The sequence below is a fragment of the Anguilla anguilla genome, chromosome 1 (assembly GCF_013347855.1).
Source record: "Anguilla anguilla isolate fAngAng1 chromosome 1, fAngAng1.pri, whole genome shotgun sequence".
Classification (NCBI taxonomy): Eukaryota; Metazoa; Chordata; class Actinopteri; order Anguilliformes; family Anguillidae; genus Anguilla; species Anguilla anguilla.
Window position 1 is genome coordinate 17,752,095 of NC_049201.1, and position 21,898 is coordinate 17,773,992.

The 21,898-nt window shown below is 47.2% G+C and overlaps 1 protein-coding gene across 3 annotated transcripts; it reads left to right on the forward strand.

The window, feature by feature from the left end:
• Positions 1-573: 573 nt before the first annotated feature.
• On the forward strand, positions 574-20,002 carry LOC118230494 (sushi domain-containing protein 6-like). 3 transcript variants are annotated; one of them, XM_035423587.1, is made up of 9 exons: positions 575-798; positions 3,934-4,093; positions 7,329-7,520; positions 8,153-8,353; positions 16,804-16,995; positions 17,458-17,652; positions 18,482-18,620; positions 18,875-19,272; positions 19,882-20,002. In XM_035423587.1, exons 2-9 carry the CDS (start codon positions 3,976-3,978, stop codon positions 19,905-19,907), a joined length of 1,461 nt encoding a protein of 486 aa, XP_035279478.1. In that variant the 5' UTR covers positions 575-798; positions 3,934-3,975; the 3' UTR covers positions 19,908-20,002. The 3 variants fall into 3 exon arrangements, with proteins under 3 accessions (XP_035279494.1, XP_035279478.1, XP_035279485.1); XM_035423594.1 differs by lacking the exon at positions 575-798 and adding an exon at positions 2,120-2,144; XM_035423603.1 differs by lacking the exon at positions 8,153-8,353 and having other exon boundaries at positions 574-798.
• Positions 20,003-21,898: the final 1,896 nt, after the last annotated feature.

Genomic DNA, 21,898 nt, shown 5'->3' on the forward strand with positions numbered 1-21,898 from the left:
GACAGGTGAACATTAAATAATTAATAGACGTTCATTTATTTCATTATCACTTTGTTTCATTTTTTCAATACTAGCCACTAGGTGGCGGCTATAATCCATAGTTTGCTGAGTGCATAGATTACAATAGTTTGAGAGCACATATGTGCATTGCATTGCTCGTTACGGGGCGAGTTCAAGTTCTTCTTTATTTTCATATTAATAATTCCAAGACATAAGAGTTAGGGTAAATAAATGGTCCATGTCATAGTTATTTACAGATAAAACTACATTTGTTTGGCAACTCGAGTCTGGATGTTATTTGAGAGACTGCAGCCAACAAGACCAACCATTGCTCATTTCGTTATGAGTCGGTCCCTAAGGGAGCTAAGGCCGTTTCGCTGAAAGTGGTGCAGTAAACCTAAAACTGTGGTTTTGTTGACTTAGAAAATCCATGTCATCAATGGCCATGCCACATACATACTGTCTCTCAATGTGCCAAGCATTGTCGACTGAACTGTCAAATAACCGATGACAGACCTGACATTGCTAATGCCCGTCCTGCGCCCACTTCACTCACGGGCCTGTGTTAGTTGTCATGGAGACAGAGCCAGAGCGAGGCAATCCGTAGAGTTGGACAAATGCGAGGGTGTTTATTTCCGCTATTGCCGTTTGCCTGTGAATCGAGGCAGCGACAGAACTCGTCACTCTTTGTTAACGGATAACAATCTCAAATACCGTCCTGGGTTATTATCTTGGGGTAGCTACATGTCGCGACAGTGAGTGACGAGCGGGGGGACCCCGAAGCAGGTCGTTGTGTTGGTAAGATTTTGCCTTTTCAGTTAGCTAGTGCTAGCTATTCCTGTTTGTGTCGGTGTGTGTTTGTGTTCGCCAGTATCTCAGTCGGTCTTCTGTGTTTGCTGAATGTTTTGTTGGTACAGACCGTTCACATTTCGCGTGTTACACTCACTAACGTTCGGTAGCAAGCAAAGCAATCTAGAAATCCAAATTTAACCAACCATCTGTCTAGTTAAAATGATATAATCCCGATTATTTCCTTGGCACGATCAAGATATCTGTAGCTACAATTATTGGTTTTTAGCGAGCTCCTTTGGTTTTCTTTGCTTTTAGCTAACGCTGCTAGTTGGCTAATTCCCGATAAACCTAATTTTTGTCCTGATGGCTTAGCTGCCTAACCTGTCAGCTAGCTAATTTACTCTTCTTTTGTTCGTTGTAGACTATAACTTTTCAAAATGGCCATAACGTGGCTAACTGGTAGCTAATTTAGCGTCGACTGTTTTAGTTAGCTATAAATTGTTAGCTATCTCCAAATAGCTGTGATGACAGTAGATAGCTAGCGTTTCATTTACAAACCACTGACATTATATTAATTAATGTTAACCAGCAAGTTATATAGAGCGACACTCAACTGTGAGATATATCCAGCTGTCATTTGATATTTAAGTTGGTATAACATAGAACATGCTAAGGTTAGCAAGCTGTGTTTTCACAAGGTATTTGCTATTTGAGAGTAGCTAACAGTTTCGAGTTCGTTCAAAATCCTAGAAACAACGTACCACTGCCTACGCGTTATCTAGGTAACATATTAACAAGTTCAGACTGCCTGTTTTGGAACCTAAGGCTAGCATTTTTGAATGTCTGACAAAATGAATGTGTGCCTGTAGTGGGGTGCGTCGTGGCACGCGTTAAGACAGCAAAAATCTTAATTCAATACGTTAAAAAGAACTTGAATAAAAAATATCCGAAGAAAAGCCAGTGGGAGCTGAAAGCTTTCCAGATGAAGTTGGTTTCACGATAAGTCTAATTTCGTTCACATTGTGGTAGTACCTAAAAGTTCTAATTTTGGTAAATCGATGAGGTACACAGTGGGGGTCTAATGTACCTTAATGCAGTGCTACAAAGAACCTTTCTTCAGCCCTCTACCTCATGATACTTACGGGCAGAGCTAGCTCCACACGAACATAAAAGGCATTAGCTCGGGCCTATCAGATAGCAAACTGTCCCCTGCCAAAATCTAGTTGCCCAGAGCATAGGGTTCTTTTTCAGTTTGAGATCTGGGAATGCCGAAGCAGCTTGCTTTCTGATAATCAGGGACAAGCTTTTACTTTTTGGTTATCCTGGCGCCACGTTTTCAGAAAGCAAACCTCGTGAGTGTTTCTCGTCTCCAGACAAAGTTGTTGGAACACTGGTAGGCTTATGAGAAAATGTGATTGCATTTCGGGTTTGTATCGTTGTGTCGTTTACTCAGCTGGTCATATTTTGTCAAGTTGTCAGCGAATGGTTAATCGTCTTTGAAGTGTCATGTGGGCACATAGTGTTCTTTCCGAGAAGCAAAACAAGGAAGTGAGTTTGACTGTCTCTTGTGTCATTCCAATGTAGGGTGTGGAACAAATCTGCAGAGAATGATAGTGTGGAGTTCAACAATGTATGTATACAGCAGTGACAATTGGAACAAAACTTATTATTGACATTATTTTTTGTTTGGTTTACACAGTGCAGTGTGTATAGGTGTTTCTGATCCACATGGGAAAATGAACATTTTTACCTAAAAATATTCTTAGGTGACTTCAAGATTTGGTATTTATGGTATGAAACTACACACTGTAGTTGTTATGTTAATATCACCACATACTCTTTTGATGAGTTTGATGTGGAAAAAACGAATGTGGTCATATAAAGCCATTCCTGCATGTTTAAAGTGTGTAAATAATGCACTCAGGAAACGCACTGCATTTTTTCTTCCATATACTGAGTTAGCTTGTTCATTACTGGTCACATCTGACTTGCTACCTTTTGGCAACTTGTTTGTTAGCAGTAATATCCAATCAATATATCTGGATCTCTGTCCACTGCCTCCCACTGAACTGCCAGACTGCACTGTTCTGTTCAAATGTGAGTGCAGATGTGACCACTTAGCGCTGATTCAGGGAGCAGCCCTCACTGCCTTATTGTCCATGGCAGCAGCCACTTGGCAAAACTAAGGTTGCTCGACCCCAAAACCTCCCCTGGCACCCTTCCCACCCTTCATAGCTGGCTGAAGGTGAGCGAGGCGGCTCTCGCTCCAGCGGCCCCTGCTCCTCGTCCGGTCTCTCTGAAGGCAGCGTTCGCTTTGAAGCCGAAACCAGATTAATTTCCCGAAGCATCCTGTTATTTTCCGAGTTAATGGAACGGATTAACGCCATTGGAGTGATTCAGAAGAATTTAAATCGCTTACTTTGTAGGCAAGCAACTGCACCTGGATCTCATTATCATGCAATTACCCGGCGCTGCGGTTTCTGATGCGAGATTGGCACAACGTGTGAGTCTGTGGAGAAAACGGGCAGACACAGACACGCATGCCCCTCCACGAATTACAAAGGGCTAAAGAGGAGCTGCAAGCGAAAGAATGTTTTAATGTCAGCTAATTCTGCCTTTTCTCACCATCTGGATGCGGTTTAAATTTATCATCAAATTTATCTTGTGACAGGAGCACAAAAGCTTTTCTGCTGGTGCAGTCTGATTACTTGTATGTGTGATTAGTCACTCCATTTAAGGGGTCATATAAAAATCATGTAGTCATATCCTGATGCCAAGTACAGTAAGCAGTCTTAATCAGAGGTGGAAAATCCAGGTTCAGAAACAAAAAGTCCTGCCATGTGTTTCTTCCACCCCACAAACTCTGCCAGCTGATTCTTTAATTAGTTTCACCCACTGACTGAAAAATTGTGCTAATTAGCAAACCCAGGTGTTTGGGACAAAAGGGGAGGACTTTTAATTTCTGAAACTGGATGTTCCTCCTCTGGTCTAAATTCGGCATTTAGAACAACAAAGAGAAGCGTATGCCGGGATGGTAATGATTGATTTTCGGGCGGGCTCTGGCGCAGGCAGTGGTGAATGTGAGAGACCGCGGGAGCCAGCGCGAGCGTCACACGCTCACTGACGTCCTCTTCCTCGCAGGTTCAGCCCCGGAGGACTCCCTCCCTGCAGCCGCAGTGAAAGATGTGCGATGGAATGGTAGCGGCCGAAACGAGAGCCTCGGTCCCCACCTCTCCTGCCGACAGACTGCTTCTCTCCCTGCTCTTCTTCCTGGCCGTCGTCTCCCCAGGACAGGCGTCAGGTAAGAGAGCCGGCTTCCTCCCGGGGGGTGGCTTTTCACACAGCCCTACTTGGAGGCACACACAGCTCAGAGAACCACGTTTCGAATTTCGCTCTGGTGTACAGTTGGAGCTCGGGGAGCGGCACCTTAACGAGCGTCCTCAGCTTCTCATAACGTGCCTGCGAAATGCTATTCGTTCAGTCCTCTCAGTTGAAAATCCTTCCTGGCTGTTTTCTTGCGCGGGAAGGTTTTGATAACCCTCCAAAAACCAAGAAGCCGCCCCCCCTACGCGGCAGGCATATGGCTTGGTTTTGGGCCGAGAATCTCAGCGTCGAAGCTGGATCAGAATGGTGGGCGGGGCGGTAGCGTGGCTCAGCGTCTCCAGCTGCTCAAATTGGCCCCGCCCGGCCCCTCCCCAGCGTGCGTCCGGAGGCGGGGCCACGGCTCCCCCCTCGGACACCCGCGCTTTAACCGTCTGCCCCGGTGGCAGGGCAGTATCTCCAGCTTTTGCCGCCTGTGAAACTCCGTGGCTGGAAATGGCTCTGGTTCTCTCTGTGCCGGAGTATAGAACTGCAGTCGGTCCTTGCGGCTGGTGAGTTGCCGCGGCTAATGCTAGCAGAGAGGCAGCAGGTCCCGGAGCTGTCGTTTTAGCCCCGCACGCAAGCGCGACTCCGCGGGTCTGACCGGAGCACATACAGACGACGCAGGCAGAGAACAGGCATGAACACGCATTGTGCTGCAGCCCCGGCCGGCTGTCAGGCCTGCCGCAGCTTCCACTTAGCATCGCTGCAGTCTGCATTTGCATTTTCTGCACGAGTGTGAACCGACTTCCACCTGTGCCCGTTTTAATTGTTTGAGAGCTAAGCGTCTCATTTGCCGGCAATTTGATTGGCTCGAACTGACGGTCTGCTGTCTTAATATCTGCGTACACAGGAAGTGAATGAATAAAGATGGTGATGGTAACACGGCATGGGTTGTAGTCTCTGACGAGCCAGTGTAACACACCAGGGGCTTTACTCATGATGTCATCACCCCAATTTCAATGGCTGATTTTGGAGGTGATAATAACCCAGGGATATTCACAGTTAAGCTTATGCTGAGTTCTACAGTAAGGTCAAAATCATTTTCTTTTTTTTTTTTTTTCTTTCATTCAGTTAAGATATTTTTAGAATTGCACATGTTGGCCTTGCTCCTTTTTTATGTCTAATAATTAATAGAAATATAAATTGAAGATAAAAACAGTTTCAGATGCATGCATTATGTGTGTTTGCATACATGCATTTTGCATGTCCTATGGCCGTGTTTTGTTTCTTTTTGTTGTGTGGTAATACCATTGTGCCATTTGCAAAGGAACCGACACCTCCATTTTTAAACTGGAGTTTATATATAGGCTGCATTTCTTTGGGAGGTGTCTTGTGTTTTGTGATGCATTTTAGCTTATTCTTGGCCATTCCGTGCAAAGGCAATACGGGCGCCTGGAAGTTTGATGGACTGGCTTCTGACTAAATAGTCCAAAATGAATGACGACTTAAATACAAGGATGTGGATTAATTGAGTCTTCTGTGTCCAGATGGATGAATCGGTGCGTGTTTAGCATATGGACAGCTTGTGACTCATCAGTCCATTTCCTCATTGACGGCCGTTTGACCCATCGCCAACGGCTGCTCATCTTCAAAAACATCTGTCAGCTCGTGCTAGCATTTCCACCAGTCTGAGCCAACTCATAATACAGGCTTTTACTGCCTCCAGGACTTCTGAGACACACACTTAATTGCACTAAAATCTAACGGACATTAAAATTTTTGTGCCGCCCGAGGTAGGATTCTGCTTTGCAATTAATTTAATATTTTTTGGGGAAACTTTACTTTCAGTCCATTTGGCAGCTCATTTGTAGCCGCACAAGGGTCTCTTTTCTTGTTTGTGCCTTCGGTGTCTTTGGTAAGGTATGATCCCTGTCAGCTGGCCCACAGTAGCCTCTTATTGGACAGCCACTTGTTCCCAGCTAACTCAGAACATACTCAGAATGTTGCTGCCATGTATTGGCAGTGTTATAACGTTGACAGAACATTCCAGTAACGTTGTGAGCACATTTTATGCTAGCTGGGTTAACACTGCTGCCTCTGGCTGAGATTCTGCCTTTCTAGCATTTAAAGAAGTTTAGATATTTGCATTTTGAAGAATGTGCCTTCTTTGAACAGTTTCACTATTGACATATCTACAGTATATCTATTGGGTTTTGGTCTTCAAGCAAAAACAAACTGCGCTCTGCAATAACTGCAGCAGGAAGTGGTGTTTGTCGGTGGTTTATTTCCTGAGTGCATTTCTGAAACCGCAATATTTCTGTGTTTGGTTTGAGATTTCTAAATTATGCAGACGTGAGCTAGTTGACTCTGCGTTCAGTTTCGCTGTATTGCCCAAAGCGTGTCAGTGCCGGTGAAAGTGTTATGTCATTTTTATGAGTTGTCAACATCTGTCACTGTGTTCGACTTGCAGGGGCATTTGTGCTGTGGGGTTTTTCTCCTTTAAAGGCAGTGGGTCCCGTCTCCAGCCTATGTTCAATCAGCAGTTGTCCTTAACTTTCACTTGCAAGTAAACAGAGGAGTTATGTTTTGTTTCACACACCCTGTTTGGCGAGTTTTCTGAACTCGTTAAACGGCATTTGTAAAGGAAATGAACTCTCGCTGTTAGTCAAAATTTAGGACAGTTGTTGATTGAATCCCAGCTTCCATCTCTCAGGAAAATTCCAGAAATTGGTTTATGTAGTTCTGAAATAAACTCTTGGTTGTTTATGAAGCCTTTGTTGTGTGATTGTTTTGTTCCGTTGGGCGTTTATGTGCTTTTTTTGTTGAGGTCTTGGTGTCTCTGCTTTGAAACTTGTTGACGCTTTTTTATTGAAGTACGCCGATTGAACTGGACTACTGTTTGTGGGTCATTCTCCTGAAACAAAGGACCTCAGCCCTAATGGGCTTTCAAGTTCTTTTCTGTGGTCTCTTTCACCAGCCCCAAAGCCCTCCAATCTAAAAGCGAAACTAAGAATAGGGCAGCCATGTGGTGCTTAACTAAGAATAGGCAAGCCGCATTGAGCTTGTGAGGTAAGTACTGTTTAACTTGCACTGCTGCGTTCTGCGCCGTTCATTCCAGGCTTAAGCTAAAGTAGTCTTATTTCTGGACTGGGGGGGGGGTGTTGTCTCTTAGTGCCTGGAACTTGGGAAAGGTGTCTCTAACGGGCTCTAACTCTCTCTCTCTCCCTCCCCAGAATGTGTGAGGCCCCCCAGCGTTCAGCACAGCTGGGTGAACCTGACAGAGACCAACCGGGGCTCCTTCCCTCTGGGCACGCTTCTGCAGTACAGCTGTGACTCGGGCTACATGCTGGACGGGCCCAGCACCATCTCCTGCACCGCATCAGGCCGCTGGTCCGCCGACCCGCCCCACTGCGTACGCACCAACGGTGAGCCAATCAGCACGCTCGCGTCTGTGATTGACAGCGCTGCTGCTGTCTGTGGGAACCACAGTGTAGCCCTGGCATAGGGAACACTAAGTGTTTTATTAACCTTATAGATAAATTAGTTTTGCTATTCTCTATTGGTTTTGCTTGATTTATTTACGTTGACTTTTGGGGAAAAACTGAATTTCAGTTTTATCTCACCTGTGTATGATATCCTCAGTCTTTTTGAGCTAAATGAAATTACTGCTAGATTTATCAGGTTATGTAATGTGATAGGTGTTGTTATTAGCTCAGCGAGCAGTGTGATATGATGACACTGACAGTACAGCTGTAATTTGACAGCACTGCTGCCCAATCATAGGTCTCCAGAACTGTCGGTGCAGCCTGGGGGTAGACATCCCCTGGTCCTGGAATGGCAAAAATCAAAAATATATTTCTCTAATACAATTAACAGCGATGCTTTGATATCACCATTGCATTATACGCTGACTGCTACATTTGTAAGGAATGCACGTTATTTCCTCAATGTGAACAGTCTGGTGCTGTGGGAAATTTGCCTGCATGTGCATGCATATGAATGAAAGCAGGTTCACTGGCACCGTACGCTCATCAAAGGGCTCGTATTTGACTGGCAGTCTGTCGGAAGCCCTTTGAGCCCGAGAACGGAGGGTACACCTGCCACCCGTCCCCCTGCCACCGGCTCACCCCGGGCACCGTGATCGAGTACTTCTGCGACGAGGGCTACGTGCTCAAGGGGGACTACAAGTACCTCACCTGTCAGAATGGGGAGTGGGACTCCCCCATGCAGATCAGCTGTGTCCTGGACACAGAGCGAGGTCAGTCACTCATGCGGATTGATCACATGACCAGTGTCATGATGTCGTGTATTTTCACATTTTTGTACAGGCTCCCTAGTGCTTAACTTCAACTTTACACCTTAATATGAATGCTAGTTTGACAATAAAATGGCGGAAATGCACTAGTTAATTCTGCAATTCTGACTTTTGCCATCTGAAAGGTTGCCTCATTGAAAACCTAAATCCTCTTTTTCATTCATTCCTGTATAATGCAAGGCTGTGATGCTAAATCTTCGGAATGATCTCATTTCTGAAAGCAAATACTGGCAAGGTCAAAGGAGGAAAATGCTGGATGGGGGTTTATCTTTTTGCCGCCCTCTCTGCCGGAATCATAACGTGCTCCGTTGCATAAAGCTGTGGCTTCCGGGACCCCAGTGCGCGCTCGCACGCAGACCCTCAGCAGACGGGCGAGGGGTGAATCACAGAGAGCGGCGCCGCGTCGGTCCGGTAACGATGGCCGCTCTACACGAGTGAGTCAGGGCTGCAGCTGCAGGCCGTGTGTCTGAGTTACGCAAGCGTCCCTATCGCTGCCGGCTGGTCTCGCCATTTGAGAAGGGTTTCTTGAGTTCTGAAAGGAAAAAGGAAACATGGCGCCCTCCCTTTAGAAAAGGCAGAGCATTCTTTGCGGTGCTGTAGGAAAAACGGGTGCAGCGTTCCAGAATGAGCTGCAACAGAATTCAGCCGGAAAATCGTTCACTTGCGAAATGAACTATTGAGACGCGTGGAAAATCTGAAGGATGCTTTGTTACTTCCCTTCATACTGAGTTAATTTAAAGACCCTGTGTAATCAAAATAACTATTTTTTCAAATAGTCATATGTGAAGTACCACAGAAAATGATACTATGATGTGAAGCAATAGTATTCTGTGGACAGCAAAGAAGTTCTTTCCAGAGGATTTGGTCTTCTGACATCGTTCACAAGGAGATTTGCATAAAATGTACGTTTTTCACCGAACAGTACTGATTGTCACTTTACCAGTATGGCCTGTACCACAGGTACTGGACTGCACGGGCGTCATCATGACTTGTATAATCAGCTCTGTTGGCATGTTGGAATGTAAAAGTAAAATATAACTGAGCAGGGAGGAACACTTGGCTGCTTCGGCAGATTAATTGGCTACGTTAGCTGGCTAATGCTAAGCTGTGTCTATTCACGGTGGGCAGTGAAAGAACGTCAGCAAGGTTCAAAAAGATGATGTGATATGGCTTCATTATCTGATAGGGGGAAATTAAATTAGCTCGCTAGCGAGTTATCCGACTTGGCTTTTGACATTAGAAGTCAGGTTGAAGGCTTGATGACAAATCGCGTTGCCAGATATCAACAGCTTGCTAGATGGCTAGCTACCCAGACAGCGAGCGTTAGTCACTGCTCTGATTCACCCGACCGATAGCTTCAGATCCCACTCTGAAGGAGGTGGCAGCAGCGTTCCTGTTACAGTCACTGGCTAGTATTGGCTTGTACATGTACACATGAATCTTGCCGCTGATATCTTTGGCTTTTGGTGTCATGAGAGTTAGAATTTCTTTCCATTTTGCATGTAATGCTAGCCTGCCAACGAAACACTAGTGTAAATGTATCTAGCGGTCTGTCTGTCAAAAATGAACTTGTGAGTATTTGTTACAGAAGGAACTCTAACCCTTAACCCTGAAGCTTTTTAGAAATGTTTTACGTCAGAAAGTAATGTAATTATTTTCCTGTTTATACATTTGATGTAGGTAAGTCTTTGTATGGCTTAATGAACGTTTGCTTTAAAAGCAAAAATGTGATTGCAGGGGGTCTTCAATTACAGTAATCAATGGGAATGGATGTGTTTAATATAAGCAGTGCACTATCCCATACATACGCAGGTTTTCCGAGGCGGTGCAGAAGGCTTGATGTGCAGAAGCAGTGCATGCTCTGTCATTGCTGAAACAGTGAATCCATACCGCGCTCCGTGATTGATGGCCTGTCTTTTAATGAGCGTGTGTGCGTGCTCGGCGCGCGTTCGTCACTGAGAGACGGTCTTTGTCGGAGACGGCGCTTCGCGGTCTTTCCGTGCCTCGGAGGGGCCGATAATGAACGAGCGGCGCTAAAACGGCGGTCCGGGGCCGCGTAGTTACCGCGGCGGGCTGTCAGGCTCCCTTCCCCCGAAAACCCGTGCGGCAAACGCCGAGGGACCGCGCCGCGTCGATTCCCCGCTCGCAGGCGAGCGCGCGAACGCCCGCCTTTCCCCTCGTTAGGAATTCCGCTCCAGTTCAGCCTCGTGTCAGCGCAAATATTGAGCTGCAGCGGGAGCCCAGAGGAGTGGTGGAGGGAATGGTGGAAGCACAGCGGTGGGCTTTTACAGAGAACCCTGTGCCTGTGTGTTACTGGCTTTTACAGAGAACCCTGTGCCTGTGTGTTACTGGCTTTTACACAGATCCCTGTGCCTGTGTGTTACTGGCTTTTACACAGATCCCTGTGCCTGTGTGTTACTGGCTTTTACACAGATCCCTGTGTGTTACTGGCTTTTACACAGATCCCTGTGCCTGTGTGTTACTGGCTTTTACACAGATCCCTGTGCCTGTGTGTTACTGGCTTTTACACAGATCCCTGTGCCTGTGTGTTACTGGCTTTTACACAGATCCCTGTGCCTGTGTGTTACTGGCTTTTACACAGATCCCTGTGCCTGTGTGTTACTGGCTTTTACACAGATCCCTGTGCCTGTGTGTTACTGGCTTTTACACAGATCCCTGTGCCTGTGTGTTACTGGCTTTTACACAGATCCCTGTGCCTGTGTGTTACTGGCTTTTACACAGATCCCTGTGCCTGTGTGTTACTGGCTTTTACACAGATCCCTGTGCCTGTGTGTTACTGGCTTTTACACAGATCCCTGTGTGTTACTGGCTTTTACACAGATCCCTGTGTGTGTCCGTTATGAAACCCAGGCCGCTGTGAACGCATGAGGTGATGACTATGAAGAGGTAACATCAGAGAGATCAGACGGATCTGGCCCTGATGCAACTCTCCAGCAACGGCGCGCTAATTCGCACTTCAAAGCGAAAACCGCCGCGCGCCGCACGTTTAAATATAGCGCCTCGGTGCCACCGGGGGCACTCGCAAAAGCCGGCTAACGCTGCGTTGCGTGAAGGCCGCCGTTCGTAGCGTGCCTGTCCGTCCCCCTGCCCCGTCGTCTTTGTTACCTTCCGTAAAGAATGCGCACCCCAGGGGGAGTTTCCCCACACCGCCATTCCGTGCCCAGCAGGACACACGTGCTCTTTTTCCCTGCTGTATTTCCATCACAGGCATACATTTTGAGGCATTAATATCCTGCGGGTCACGGGTGCTCCGGCGTGCGTTTTGTTCGGGAGGCCAGGGGGACCGGGGCGGGCACTGGGGTGGGGGGTCTCATTACGCTCTGACCCTTTGTCCCGACTGAAGCTGAAAGAAAGGTATTTATGCATCACAGCTGTGTGAGGCGGAGGGGGGGAGGGGGTGCGCTGCCCGCGGTGCGGGTTTGGGAAGGGGGGGTGTTGGGATTTAGGAGGGAGCTCAGCACATGCCCATCTGCTCCTCTGAAAGAGGGGGGGGGGGGGGGGCGGGGGTGACAAAGGAGACACCTCGAGTGTGGCCCCACCCCACCTCACCCTGCTCTGCTTTCAGCCCCGCGGACGAGCCTCGGCTTTGAAAGCTGAGACGGACACCTGTTATTTACAGCTGGGGGGGGCGGGGGGGCGGGGGGGGGGGGGGCGGGGGTGAAGTCGGCCCAAAGGATCGGCACACCAAAGGATCCGCACTCCGTCTCAGTTACGAGGCTTGGGTTATCATTTCGGGTGAAAGGGCCAGTGAGCTAAGGCTAGCTGATCCGTACTGGTAGGCCTGAGGAAACCGGTAGCGCTGTGTCCCCACTGTCAGGACCGTATCCCCAAACAGAGGAAGGGACGGTCTGTTTTGGCGGCTGGGACGGGGCCCCGCAGCTGCCGGGAAACCCGAGCTGCCTGGTCCGTCCGAAAGCAGCGGTGTTCTGCCAGGACTCGTCCCGCTTCAGCAGGGAGGCTTTTAGTCCCGGCTCCTCACAGGGCCTGCTGCCTCACACGGCATTCCCCTGGTGAAGGGCTCACTAATACCTCTACCGCTCCCAAACTGTGTGTGTGTCTGTCTGTGTGTGTGTGTGTGTCTAAAGATGCACTTTTGACAAAGAGCAGGGCACAGATAAGCTGCTGGGCCATGCCTTGTGTGAAGAGTTAGTATGAACACTGATGGAGAATTGATGAGGCTGCATTTTGCACTCAGGGTCATGCCAACAGGCCAGATCTGCAGCGGTATGTACTGAGAAGCACCCTGTGAGGTTTTATCCAGCTAGTCGGGTGCATCTGGGACCACGTTTTTCCTTCCCCAGAGATCGTTTGTAACCTGCCTGTGAACAGAGGGAAAGTGGCAGTCGGGGTTTTAGATTACAGGGTTGCTGAAAAATGCGGTGTGTGTTTCAGTTTTCTTGGCTGCTTCAAGAAGGGAGTTAAAACAGAAAAGCCCTAATACGCCTTTTTGAATGCGTGCATGTTGTGGCATCTCACTGGGGATAGAGACTTAACATACGCTGGATTACAGTGATTCTTTTCAGTGGGTGGTTTTGCTTTTTGCAGCATCCATTACCCGGGCAATTACTTATTGCGAAGAAGCAGTGGCGCTGCGAGCCATTGAAACTAGAAGGCTCTTTGGTTTTAGAGTCCAGACAGCAGTGTTGCATTGAATTCATTACACCGGTGTTTATTTTTTTCTCCTTAACTTCCCTGTTTAAGATTGCGATGGGTGTTGGATCAGTGCTTTCATCAGGGTGTAAACCGGCTGACTGGCAGACCCAAGTTCCCATGTTCTGCTTGCCGTGGGTTTGTTTGTGTTCTTCCAGCTGCCCTGTATTTAGGGCCTCCGGTCGTGCTCCCAGCTGTTTGTTCACAGAGGCCGCCTCGCATGAGAATGTTGACTTTCTCCTGTGGAAAACCCAGTCGCACAGTAACAGCCAGAATTTAAGGATTAGGACGGACTGAGACGACAATCTGCTATTACCAAAACTAATCTAAGTAATGGTGTCGTTTTTAAACCCCCAGATTCCATTCAACAGACACTGCATTGTTCGTGCCCTAAGGCAATGTATACACACACACACACACACACACACACACACACACTACCCCTGGTCCTCGCCTACTTATAATCGTCACGTTGTTGTCCTCAATCTCCCAACAAAGTCAGATGACCTCATTTCCATGTGCAGAATATTGGCTTCATGGAGAGCCCCTTTCAGACGCCCCCCCCAGATCATAAAGCCTTGAACAGAAAGTGTGATTGTAGTTAAGATAATGGCCTTTATAAGTTTTCAGCAAGCAACTGTTGTTGAAACTGTGTGTGGTAGTGTACATTGAGATGTACATTGTATGTAAGTATTGTACATTGTCTTATGGGCACAGTCGCTGTATTATTTGTGTGGTTACAAGGTACTGTACTAGCTTGTGCGAGCACTGTTAATGTCAGGTGTAGCGGGTGAATTGCAGGAGGTCCACTAATATCCAATAACAAACATTCATTCGCCGACATGATGTTTCAGCTTTTTCCTGTAATTTATTTCCCGCACAAACAACCCGCAACATCAAAACAAGCAGCAGGAGATTTGGGAGGAAGAAAAACATGTCGGCAAAAAAAAAAAAAAAAAAAACAACATTTGAAAGAACCAGAAGATAAAGAGCTTATTGACCCGTGGTGAGACCACGAGGGGTTATTTTATCCGCTGAGTTATTTATTTATTTATTTATTTATTTATTTTATTTATTTTATTTTCCGCGGCGCCGTATGGCTCGGAAACCGTAGCCATCGTGCGGCGGCCACGCGCGGTACGTCGGCCTCCGCTCCCAGCTCCGCGGAGAGGGCGCCGTAGCCAGCGCTCACGGTGTGAAAAGCACACTCGCCGCACGTTGGCCCGCCGTTCCGTACGGCGTGTCCTAGGCTCAAGTCCCAGAGCCCCGGCCACCGGCCACACTCAGCGCCTTTCACCGTCAGAGCGACAGCTTGGCTCCCGAACCCCGCGGATCAGGGAGGACGGGAGCCAAAAACACGGGGTGATCAACGACACAAGTGTAAAATAAAAAACAAGGAAGAAAAAACACCTTTCAAAGGGACGCAGTCATACCCTTACAGTTTCCCCCCTGTCCTAGTACGGTTGTGTAGCGATGAGAATAACTGATATCGATGCCATTTCTAGTGAGTATGTGACCTGTGAAATATGAGGTTACCCACACGTTATTGAATCATGCCACTTATGAATAATCCATCTTGGTCTGAACTTGGCTAAGCATGTTTTCTCAAATGTTATATTGACAAGAGTAACTAAATTCACTTATTTATTTATTTTTTTCATGAAGCAGAACTTTATCATCTCATGCCGTTACTGGTATGGTATAAATCAGATTTTTTTAGTTTTCTGGCAAACATACACACGCACGCACACACATACATACACACAGACACACACACTGACGCACATACACGCGTACGCACAGGCAGGCACGCACACACACACACTCATGGTACTGTGCTTTGTCTTTTTTATTATTTCTGTTGAGGAACTCTTCTTTCGAGTGGAAGATTATAAACCTCATTTCAGTTAGCCTTGGAGCGTTATTGGTTATTCTTTTGAAAAACATTAGTCCTCCATTACACTGCAGGTACACTCTGGGGGGGGGGGGGGAGTTTTCTCAGTCAGCCAGAATATTAATATTAATGACTCACAGAATTGCACATCTCTGGAGATGCTATTCCTCACGCAGAATATGTCCAAATACCAGGTGGTAGGTGTACCAGTTCTGTAGTTAATAGCTGTTGAAATTGGTTCTCTACTGTGTGGTTATGCCTTCAGATTTTTTTTTCTCTTTTTATCCTCAAGGAGAAATACTGAAATATTTATCTTCCAGTCGAATTTTGTTAAAAGTCATTTTTTTCAAATGTTTGTCAGTCAGAATCCAAGTTGCTTTCTGTGAATATTGCTTAAAGGAAATGCCTTGTGATCTAAAGATGTGTTTTCACTTACGGCTCCCAAGGCATCTTATACTGGCCGACTCCACCTCTTTGAGCAGAACCCACAGTGGGTTCAGAGTCCAGCTCCCCTGCATCACAGCACTGGCATCTATGTTCTTCGGTGACTTGGGTTCTGGTTGGCGTAGCTTGATCATCCAGCAGTCTGCAGGGTTTTCCCTTTTCCCCTAAAAAAGCCCTCAGTCAGATTTTCGAAAGAGCCTCTAATTGAATTTAAAGGCCCGCTGTTTCCTCGAAACCACCACATCGTTTTGATGGCGTTCCATGGACTGAGCTCCGTAAATCCCCCCCTCCTCTTGTCTCCTTTATGCCTTCATTATCGGGGGCATTAAAACTCCGGCCTCTTGCTTGACCCCAGATGATGGCTGATTAGCACTGCCTGGCTGTAGCATTCGGCTCTGGCCAGCAGCCAAGGCCTTTGAGACAGTTTACACCCCCCAGAAGTGTTCCAGCGAAGCACGCGCTTAATATCCTTTTTGTGATACAAAGCACTCGATCAGAGTCTAAGATTAGATCTGCAAAAGAGATTACTTGGTACAAAGGGCACATCCCTCAAAACATAGTCTGTTTTCCTGTTGACAATGAAGGCAGAAGCTGACTCTCGGCTACAAAGTTGTAAAGAACAGTAATTAATATAGAAATCTGAGAATAGCACCATATCATTTTGAGCTGTGAGCGTATATACTCCACTGCATTGTTGACATGACAAATGCAGCATTACTTGGTGATAAAAGTGTTGGGGCATAGACTAGAGCATAATGACAGTTCTCTTCCTGATACATTAGTTAACATGATATATGAACATATTGTAACAGGACTGAAAAACTGATACCTTGAGCTGTAGTTTGTGACCAATGGCTTACAGCTCTATGAATTTCCCAGGTAAGCACAGGTTTTAAGATGACTGCTGAAACCTTGGTTTACAGGGACACATGACATCTTTGAATGTCTTTTAATGTTTATTGAATGATTAAAACTGCTCACATCGCAGTCAGGGAAGCAGTGTAATAATATGTGTGTAAAATGAAGAATGAATAAAATATGAATCTATATTATTTTTCCCTGGACTATTATCTTCCATTTCACTATGTATTAATGCTGCTTCCACTTCAGTTGCAATACAGTTAATTTACTGATTTAGATTAATTTCCCCAGAGAACGGAACATTAGTTTATGAGAGTATTGCAGCACGACAGAGAATTTCAGAAGATTCCCATTTGCTTTTCCTACCTCTAATGCATTGTTGTTCTGTTGGTGACATCCTCTTGGGAAAATGCATTGCTCCCTTTTGGGCTCTCTCATGCACTTTGCTGGGGGGCGACAGTGCCCCCTGCTGTGGGAACAGGCTTGACCGTGCCCCCCACCCCCCCCCTCTCTCCTTCCTCAGGATGCGCGAGGCCCCCCAGCGTTCAGCACAGCTGGGTGAACCTGACGGAGACCAACCGGGGCTCCTTCCCTCTGGGCACGCTTCTGCAGTACAGCTGTGACTCGGGCTACATGCTGGACGGGCCCAGCACCATCTCCTGCACCGCATCAGGCCGCTGGTCCGCCGACCCGCCCCACTGCGTACGCACCAACGGTGAGCCAATCAGCACGCTGGCGTCTGTGATTGACAGTGCTGCCGCTGTCTGTGGGAACCACAGTGTAGCCCCGGTAGTTTGACCTTAGATGAATGTTTTAATAACCCTTCAAGATAAATTAGTTTTGTTATACTCTGTTGGTTTTTGCTTTATTTCAGTTTACTTTTGGGAAAAACTGAGTTCTGATGGTTCTGATTATCTCACCAGTATCTGATTTCCTCAGTCTTCTTGAGCTGAATGATACTTTGTCTGATAAATTTATCACATTACAGTCAGGCAATCTGCATGATTAACTGCTGACCCCCATTAACATCACCAACTAGCTAACATGGTGGTTGACAATGGCTTTTCATTGTAGCCTTAACAAGGCTTGATTGACCAAGCAGCAGAGCCGCAGACAGTTGTAAGGTGCAGGTTCATACGTTCATACACTCACCGGAGCACTCGTGTGTAATCGGCAGTCTGTCGGCCGCCCTTTGAGCCCGAGAACGGAGGGTACACCTGCCACCCGTCCCCCTGCCACCGCCTCACCCAGGGCACCGTCATCGAGTACTTCTGCGACGAGGGCTACGCGCTCAAGGGGGACTACAAGTACCTCACCTGTCAGAATGGGGAGTGGGACTCCCCCATGCAGATCAGCTGCCACCCTGTCCAAGGTTTGTCATCTCCACCGGCACTGAACCTCTGACCTGTGTCACCGCCTGATGCTTAACAGTCAAGTGAGGCTTCACCAGATCATGTAATACTGTAGCAGACTGCACACTTAACGTTTTTACGGAGAGACTGCACTGATTTCAAACGTAGATTATCAGAAGTGTACCCGCTGAATGGCAGCTGCACCGAAGAGGTAGTATCAGAGCAAATTTATGATTGACACTACTGTCCACCAATCCTTGCTTGGAAATGGTTGCTATGTATGACTTTCTCCGACATCTAGCTGTCCGACACATTGTAGCAGTGGAAAAAAGCTTTAGCGACAAGTTAAAAAGCTTCTTCTGGAGTGGTTAAAAGTAAAAGGTGTTGTTGAGGAACTTGTAAAACAGACACGCGCTATCCTGAAGTCTTGAGTGGGAGGGTGTTATTTTTATTCCATTCTCCAAACCGAAGACAAACTTGGAAAAGTGTCTGTTGTGAATAAAACTTAACGACCACACTCACAGCTTAATGTCGATACCTTAGACAGACACATACATTTTCTCGAAGAAACAATAGACCAAAAAACCCATTTCCCAATCTTTCTTGATCCAGTGTTTATGGTACTTGGCCCACTGGAGTCTATTCTTCTTGTTAGCAAGACATGGCAGGATCTTTTTTGCAGATGCACATCTTTTTAGACCAGCAGATCGTGGTCACCATTCCGCTGTAGTCAGGGAAACGGTTTCTCTGTAGTTGCATTGAGTTATTCCTGTAGTTACGTTGCAGTTTTACGATGGTTTCTTTTGCGAGACACCACAGGATATTTGTCTTCTGCTCTCCCCCTCTCAGAGCGGGACCTGCCCTCGCCTTTGGGAATGCCCACGCTGCCCATCGTGGCCTCCACTGCCAGCTCGGTGGCCCTCATCCTCCTCCTCGTAGTCCTCTTTGTGCTGCTGCAGCCCAAACTCAAGTCCTTCCAGACCAGCAGGTAAGACTCATTCTTTGAAGGCTCGCAGAGCTTTGGCCACGCCCACAAAGCAGAAGCCACACCCCCACAACTACATCATTGTCTGAAGTACGCGAACACACTGCATTGTGTGTGAAAGGCCTCCTTTGTGTCCCGTTCAGTGTTAGAGGCTGACTGCTTTGTTCCTGTGTTGTGAGTGAGGATTATGAGCGATGAACTGAACTGTCTGGTGTGCCTCTAATGCGTTCTCTGACTGGTCTCCCCCCCCCATGCAGACGGGAGCAGGGCGTGCCCGGCCAGCCCGTGTCCATCGTGGTGGAGGGCGTCCAGGTGTCCCTGCCCTCCTACGAGGAGGCGGTGTACGGCAGCGGGACCGCCACCACCCCTGCCCCGCCCTCGGAGTCCCGCGTGCAGATCGTGCTGTCGGAGGGGGCGCAGGGGGAGGGGCCGCAGGCCCAGGCCGAGAGCAGTCTCCCCTCCACCTCCTCCGGTCAGTCCGAAATGGTGCTGGTTCACCAGGTGCCCTCCTCTTCCTCCTGCTCCTCCTCCTCCTCCTCGTCCTGGGCCCCCGAGCAGGCTGGCGCCTCGGGCCCCCGCCCCCAAAGGCGGGATTCGTACAGCGGCGACGAGCACTGCCTCCTGTCCCTGGCCTCTGTGGAAGACCTGGCTGATGGTATGGCCCCTCCCCTCTCCCACACCGCACCAGCGTGTGCGCGTGTCCGTGTCCGCATGTCTGTGTCTGTGTATGTGTCCATGTCCATGTGCGTGTGTCACGGTTCTGCCCACTTCTGCTGGAAGAGCCATGGCCATCCACGTTTTAAATGTATATATGTATTTATTCCATATATTCAATTAACCCTTTGAAGATGAGGTTTCTGGGAATTATTTTGCAGTGTGTTCTAGAACTCCATTGCTTTCAGTTTCCAGTAGTGAATGTTACGTCAGCATTATAATGTTCAGTTAAGAACACTCTAATCACATTTTTATCATTTGTGATCTTACATCTCAAAGGGTTAAATGCACTTGTAAAAAAAGTAACAAAGTTTGAATTATTCAGTGTGGATTGCTGACATTTTATACACAGATGGGTGTATGCCTTTGAAATATAAATTGGATGTGCAGTTTGGCTTTAAATATAAATTGGACCTGTAGTTTTCATATGCCTTCCTTATGCCCGTCTGTGTGAAAGCGGTGAACATTCCATGTCCAATCTGTATCACACATGTTCACATACGTGCTCAGAGATTAATGTGCTGTTTCCTGTCCTCATTCCCTCTTGCAGATATTCCCTTATTAAAGGAAGCCTGAAGTCTTCTGCCGCCGCTGAATCGCCCTGGACCCTCCCTGCTGCTGCCTCCTCTGTCTTTGTTCTGAAATATTGGAAGCTAAGCTTTTCTCTTAACCCCCCCCTCCCAAATCAAAGTAGCCACAAACACACAGATGTCCCCCTTCACAGTTTCTGCGCCCCCCCCCCCCCCCCCCCCCCCTTTAGAGGCGTTACATGTGCAAGCAGCTCACTGAAGTACCAGACGTCGAGTGGCTTCACATCAGACGTGTATATACGTGTATGCGCACACTTAATGATTTTCTATGTTTTCTTATAGTGCGTCTCACACCCAACGGTGTGGGCACTTTTAACCTGCATCATGAACAAGACAAGAGCCCTTTAGAAAACTCAGCTCGCGGAGGTTCGTCCGATACATTGGCCACGGAGTTTTCAGATCGTTATTCCGCGACCAATCAGAGATTTTCTGGGTTTTTTTTTTCGAGCCGAGACCGTTTCGCCATCCGTGAAGTGATCGTTTGATTGATAATGCCTCGATTTGCCAGGCGCTATCCCCGGCGGCGCCATCCAGCCACCTCTTGCTGCATGTTCTGTGTATTTTCACAGTGGAGCGCTCTGAACTCGCAGAGCTGTACGCTATCAAAGATGCATGAAGGCCTGCAGCCCTCCATGCCTACTGGAGGCGCTAGTCATGCTAACGCGCCGCGGCGCACTGTCGCAGTGGGGAATTCAGTGATCAGTACGGAAGGCATTTCTGTGGTATTTGACTCAGCTTTTCCTAGGTTAGCGATTGTGTCGTGCTGCCCATTGTTCTGGTTGTTTTTCGGTGAATATAGTCTGCTCGTCTGTGTGTTTGTTAGTGGTGGCACCCCATGCCTTTTCTGCAACGAAGAGCACTGTGTACGGCGTGGGCTTCAGGCTTGTAAAATGCCCAAAACGGCTGAGAGCAGAACCATTTGGTGTGTTTAGCTTGAACTGTATACACACCATTAGTTTCATGTGTCACACTTTGTTTTGTTTTGGTTTTTTTAAATCGGTGATGCTTGTCACTGTGTCAGGCTGCTGTCTGTCTCGAGCCAGAGAGAAGGGCAGTGCCTTAAGAGAGGCTGAGGGAACTCTGTACCCCCTCATCTACAAAAAAAAACATAAACTGTGGCCCAAGTATGGGGACTTTCTCAGTGGTGTTACTTCGTCATCTTAAATGGCTCGTCTTACAAGCCTGTTCACTAAGCATGTCTAAGGTGTGTTCCTCCACTTAATTTCCAGTTCGATTATTTGAAAACTTAACTGTGAGCTTGATGTGCATTCGTTCTTAAGATAAAATGTAATTCGTCCTTGTTAAAAAATTGAAGGTGATTGAACGTCACCACGTCCTGAACAGGGCGATGTCGTCTTGCAGCACTGTAACCAAGAGCGTTTATACAGCCACTAATGGAAACTGGAGTTTGTTGCAAGAAAGATTATCGGTTTTTGTTTTCCATTTGCTGCACTTCTTGGAGGCAGACGTCAGAAAGAATGCACATGCCTAAAATAATCCATACTCTGCTTTCCCCCAGTAATTTGTCATTTTTGTCACACTTGTTTTTTTTAAAAAAGCTACTCCAGCTTCTTGGTTTCAAATTTGCCGAGAAGGTAAGGATGTCCAGGAGGGTATTTATTTGACCTCTTGCTGGCGCAGAACTCTGCTTCCTGTTGCATGCCTGCTCAGACGGGGGCAAAGCAAAGGGCGCTTTGGCCGGATGGTTCCATTTCCCATTAGTCATTAATCCTTTTATGAGGCAGGCTTAAGATATTGCCTTAAGGTTTGCTTTTGCTTTGTTTATTTTACGACAGTATGATGTGCACAAACACGTTTCTGATGTCTGTATTGTCTTACAGAGGACGAGAAGAGGATGTAATTCCACTGTCTCAGCATCGCCTTACATTTCTATGCACAAGCATGGTCTGTGGGATAAATATTTTTATTTTCAGTTTACCGTATTACATTACATTTTTTGTGACGTCGGTAACAAGT

Bases quoted from the DNA above. Each gene is read 5' to 3' on its own strand.
- LOC118230494 (XM_035423587.1), top strand. From the start codon at position 3,976: ATGTGCGATGGAATGGTAGCGGCCGAAACGAGAGCCTCGGTCCCCACC. The intron at 4,094-7,328 runs GTAAGAGAGCCG...CTCCCTCCCCAG, and splicing joins CTCCCCAGGACAGGCGTCAG to AATGTGTGAGGCCCCCCAGC. The intron at 17,653-18,481 runs GTTTGTCATCTC...TCCCCCTCTCAG, and splicing joins CAGCTGCCACCCTGTCCAAG to AGCGGGACCTGCCCTCGCCT.